This window comes from Priapulus caudatus, unplaced genomic scaffold (assembly GCF_000485595.1).
Source record: "Priapulus caudatus unplaced genomic scaffold, Priapulus_caudatus-5.0.1 Scaffold259, whole genome shotgun sequence".
Classification (NCBI taxonomy): Eukaryota; Metazoa; Priapulida; class Priapulimorpha; order Priapulimorphida; family Priapulidae; genus Priapulus; species Priapulus caudatus.
In genome coordinates this window covers 503,839-509,437 of record NW_014577320.1, presented here as the reverse complement: position 1 = coordinate 509,437, position 5,599 = coordinate 503,839, and the positions used below count along the sequence as shown (strand labels likewise).

Sequence of the window (5,599 nt, the reverse complement as noted above, 5' to 3'; positions counted from 1 at the left end):
GAAACCGCGGTTTTTGCGCCACCATTCGCGATATTCGAACCGTCTTTCCGTTTTCGGCTCGGTTCGGTTTACATTTTATATATACTTGGGCACATACCTACCATAATGTGGGATGAGTGCCCCCCCCCCGGGGTTTCATCTCCTTGGTAGTGGCCACTGGGTGGTGGCCACTACAGCCCTGTACCCTTACAAAATGGTATTCCTCGTTTCTACTTGTGGTGGATTTAATTGGGTGTGTTGTTTTTAATTTCACAATTATTTTATGTTAGTTCAATGCATTCCAGATATATATTTTACATATATATTTTTTAATCTCTGGGCATGTCATGGTCCACTTCAAAGTCACTGTACCTAGCTTCTTGTTGACCTCCTTCTGTGAGTGTGTTGTTATATCTGCAGTCTCCTCACATAAACGTTCGAGTTCTTTGGTGAGTCTCTCTGCTTCAGACCTTTGTTTTTCGGCATTGATATATTTGGCATGATTTTCTGCCGACCACTGTTGCCAACTGTACTGGTGGGCCGGCTCCATCTCTCCAGTGGGCCTCGTCAAACTACTAGTGCCACTGAACCGTATCAGAAATTGACGAATGCACAAAATTGTTCATATTCCTGAACCACAGGTTAAATATAACTTGCGTTTCACCTTACACTTATAAGTTATAGTCCATATACGGGAAGAGCTAAGATATTATTTAGTATTACATGATAAAACATTCCATTGGCAGTCTCTTTCTTCTTCGTTAGTTAATTGTAAAATCGGAATTTTGTCTACTTTAATCCTCAGTGTTGTTCTTTCGATTTTAACAACCTTGGCTCTCTCCTTCTTCGATATCGTCCATTGGACTTTGAGGAATACTGATTATACTCTACAAGAGGTTACGAAGTTGGATACTATGAGTGCGTATAGGCTGGATTGATTACGTACTTTGGTGTTATGAAATTGAAACCTTTGATTCTTGAACAGGTCTCATTATATCCTAATGGTTGGGCTTTAAAGGACCAGTGGCCTATATCGAAGACAGAGAGAAGCAAAGTTGATCACACAAACAGATCAACACTGCGGATTGTAGTAGAAAAAGCTTGAATTTTGCAGTTAACCGAAGAGCAAGGAAGAGAAATCCAATATGGGATGACAGAAACGAAGAAGTAAAAAACGTTGAAGTTGAATGAATCATTTGAATGACCAAATATGACTGAGTAACCTCATTTAGCTCATAGGGTCTATGTCCCCCAGGATACTGCCGGAACGTACCCTGGTAACTAGCTGATATATGGTTAGAGTTAGGGTTAGGGTTACTGTTAGGGTTAGGGAGTAGGCATAGGCGACTCCTTAAGCCCGGCGCACACGTGGCGATTTTTATCGACAGTACCGGCGATTCTGTTGCCAGCAACAAAATCGCCGAGAAATCGCCACGTGTGCGCTGCACGGCGTCACCAATTTTGACGCCAGAAACTCGTCGCTGGAATATCAAACATGTTTGATATTTGTTGCCGAGTCGCTGAAAAATCGCTACGTGTGCGCTGACCAGGCGACAGATTCAGGCAACAGTTTTTGGATTAACCAATCAAATGCATGATTTGAAGCATGTGATCAAATATTGGCAGCGCCCGTGGTGTGGTTTTAACAGGTCACGTACAGTTCATACAGTGGTATGTCGCTGACAGATGGTTGCATTGTCACCGGGTGCCGCACACGTGGCGATTTTTATCGACAGTACTGTCGATAAAAATCGCCAAGTGTGCGCCCGGCTTTATAGACTCGTTAGTGGAGTAGGCAAGGTAGGTACGGTCCGGCATATTAGATAGTAGGCCTACCAGCAGAGCATATAAATCACGTTGATTCATATGCTTTGGTACCAGGGTACGTTCCGGTATACCGGACCGTACCCAGGGTACATTCCGGTAGTACCCTGGGGGATATACTCACATAGACCCTCTCACTCTCTCAGCCCTAGGGCCTAGGCCTACGCTCGTTGAATCAGAATTATTATTAATATTATTATTAAATAATTAATAATAATATTATAATAATGACATAATATTGTTAGTACAATATCAGAAAAATAACAATCAATTCTAGAAAGCGTGGTATTGCTTTGCATATATGCTATTTAGTATCATTAGTGACATAGCACTGATTTAGGCTTACTCACCGTCGGCAACTAGGAATTGCACTTTTGTAACGTACACTTTGGTTGCCCTAAGCAACGCCCGCTGAAGTGTTTTCTCATTGGCGTAAATATATTTTTACGTTGCAGGTCACGTGGGATAACAGCTGACGAGAGGTGGCGTGATGCTCGATGATGAAGTGACCACGGCGGTAGTTTGTTGTTTTCTTGAGTAGTTCTTAGGCCTACTTATTACTGTTACAGTATTATGCAACATGGAGCGACGAGTAACTAATAAAGGTGTTGTCAGTCCGTTCAGAAGGCCGTCTATGCTCACAACTGGCGCTGCCTCGACTGCACAATCAGGTCCACCGAAAACTGGGACTTTGGCGCTAAAGGGAATCGTGGCAGGTAGGGCAACTGTATAACCCGTGGCGTAACGTATATACTCATAATACTGACTGTATTACTATTAACTAGTCCTATTATACACTTTTAATACAGTCATTATATAAATATAATAGTAGTATTACTACTCAGACAGTACTCTATAATACAGTGTAGTTATTACTGTTGTATGTATATATACCCGTAGACTATATTATACTTATAGTTATAGTATATTATTATTAATTATATATATATATCATGTATATATTAATTATTATATTGTATTAATTACATACTATAGTCACAGTGTATGAGTAAATATAAATAGTTTAATATATATTGTTCACTTACAAATAATAATAATAGCATTAGTTGTGTAAAAATATTGGAGGATTTGTGGGATCTCGATTCGGCTCACATTGAAATTAGCTTCAGCTTTGAATGCATATGTTTGGACCCCAATTGCATTAAAATCTTGTGTGAGCCTGAGTGAGGCACCTAAATTGTAAGGAACATATTTGTCATATTTACTAAATTGTTTCTCTGTGTGTTAAGGGCTCCTCGACCAGTACAGATTCCAATGACCTTTTCACACTCTGTAGTCTTAATAGTGATCCTTACTACCTTCTTGCGTACCATAATTTGGGGGTTGTGTAGCTATGTTGCATGTGATCATATATTGCACTTGCTTGTAAGTCATATTAATGATATATATAACTGTCAGAGCACTTATCAGCCTGCCAAATAGCCATCATGTGCCATCGTTTTTGCTTTGTTTGTATTAGAAGTGAGGATCTATATATATTATCTCATCTGTATACGCTATGCATGTCAATTCCAGGGTTAATTTGCTGGTTTCTATATGTTTGCCAGAGGTTCCCATGTCTATTTTCCCGTGTTTCACAAGCATAAGTCCTACCCCCGGTTTAGGACAAATTTCTGCGATGGACATGACCCCCAGATTGCCCGTACGTACGTAGTAGTAGTACAGCATAAAATATATTCGACACGATTTAGATAACAAATGTGTACATACGTACTCGGTGGCAATGTTTTCAAGCGTTTGTGTGCGTACGTGTGTTCCTGCTTACTTAGGTTCGTGAGTGAGTGGAGTGCGTGTGTGCTGTGTTGTCCCCCCTTATGCAGTGGAATAATGCAGCCAAGATTGGCCCTCCAATGCAAATTTCAACATGTTGTATAAACGGTATACTTAAAATCAGTTTAGGAAAAAATCGAGATGCCAACTTGCTTGTATTTTAAGTGCGATATTTTCATTCCGTGTAGAATGTAATATACTGCGTAACCAGGTTATCTGGTCATATTATAACGCTCGCTAGTATGAGTGACCTAGCTATCTAGACAGCATTACATACAGTCAGACAGCATATAGGCTATAAAGTGCATACATATACGGAGTGAGACTGAGTGTTTGTGCGCGCACGTGCGTACGTGCGTGCGTGCGTGCGTGTGTGTGTGCGTGCGTGCGTGCGTGCATGCGTGTGTGTATGCGTAAGGCTGAGAGGGTCTATGTCCCCCAGGGTACTGCCGGAACGTACCCTGGTACTATCTAATATGCCGGACCCTACTTTGTCTACTCCACTAACGAGTCTAGGGAGTCGCCTACGCCTACTCCATAATCCTAACCCGAACCCGAACCCTAACCCTAACCTTAACCCTAACCCTAATCCTAACCATATAAAATAGTGACCAGGGTACGTTCCGGTATGCGGGACCGTACCCAGGGTACGTTCCGGCAGTATCCTGGGGGACATAGACCCTATGGCTATGAGCATAAGTAAGTGTCTGCTAACTACCACCAGCGGCATAAAAATAATCCAGGCACACTAAGAAAACACGCGCTTTTATAGACACAATCTACGCTTGTCAACGGAAATGTTTAGATAGCTGGGCTGGTGTCATTATAACGACCAAGGAACGTATCTATATTATGAGTACTACTACTATGTGTATTTCGTGCCTGCGGGTTTATGCTGCTTCTGCGTTGGCCAAAACATGATTGTCGTATTATGAAAAAAATGGCTGGCTGACAATGAAAGCGGACAACCGTGTTAAAACTCCTTGAACCGGTTGTTGTTGCCACCGGGTCGCTACTGTCCTCGTATCGTTGTAACTAAGTACTAGCAGACTTTAATACCCGTACAACCACCAAATCGTGTTTTAAAATATAAACTTTATGTAAGTGACACAGTTGAAGTCAAATATTTCATGCAACTGAAAGGAAAACAGAAACAAAAAAACATTTTGGGAAGAAACAAAGAGCGCAATTCTATAAGTGAGCAGGGTGAAAAAGTGCTCAGTTGGTGACCACTTGGTTGAAAGGAAAATACCCCCGAATCTATCTATCTATGTATGTATCTATTCATCCATCCATGCATGCATCCATCCATCCATCCATCCATCCATCCATCCATCCATCCATCCATCCATCCATCCATCCATCCATTCATCCAACCATCCATCCATCCATCCATCCATCCATCCATCCATCCATCCATCCATCCATCCATCCATCCATCTATCTATCTATCCATCCATCAATCCAGCCAGCCATCCCTCCATCCATCCATCGCATGCCATGCCACCTCATGCCATGCCATGCCATCCCATCCCATCGCATGCCATGCCACCTCATGCCATGCCATGCCATGCCATCCCATCATATCCCATCCTCTTCTATACCATCCCATCCCATGCCATTCTATGCCATCCCATGGGATCCGATCCGATGCCATCGCATCCGACCCCATCCCATCCCCAGATATACACATCCCATCCACTACCGTCTATGTCCCCCAGGGTACTGCCGGAACGTACCCTGGTACTAAATACTACTTAGTACTATCTAATATGCCGGACCGTACCTCGCCTACTCCACTAACGAGTCTAGGGAGTCGCCTACGCCTACTCCCTAATCCTAACCCTAACCCTAACACTAACCCTAACCCTAACCCTAACCCTAACCCTAACCCTAACCATATCAGCCCATACGTTCCGGCAGTACCCTGGGGGACATAGACCCTATGGCCTATGAGCTCCACGCTCCCATCCCATCCCCAAATGTAAACAGATATACATGTACT

The 5,599-nt window shown here is 42.7% G+C and overlaps 2 protein-coding genes across 2 annotated transcripts in view; one reads left to right on the top strand and one right to left on the bottom strand.

The window, feature by feature from the left end:
- The window catches only part of LOC106808212 (tektin-1-like), an 8,913-nt gene extending 6,740 nt beyond the window's left edge, over positions 1-2,173 (bottom strand). The window contains exons 1-2 of the mRNA XM_014810825.1: positions 2,154-2,173; positions 352-563 (exon numbers count right to left, since the gene is read on the bottom strand). Of these exons, the coding sequence (XP_014666311.1) occupies positions 352-529 (178 nt within the window). The 5' untranslated portion in view covers positions 530-563; positions 2,154-2,173. The remainder of the gene's footprint in view (positions 1-351; positions 564-2,153) is intronic.
- Positions 2,174-2,294: 121 nt separating this feature from the next.
- Positions 2,295-5,599, top strand: part of LOC106808194 (putative tricarboxylate transport protein, mitochondrial) — a 16,548-nt gene continuing 13,243 nt past the window's right edge. Inside the window, 1 exon segment of the mRNA XM_014810797.1 lies at positions 2,295-2,519. Coding sequence (XP_014666283.1) covers positions 2,384-2,519 — 136 coding nt within the window. The 5' untranslated portion in view covers positions 2,295-2,383.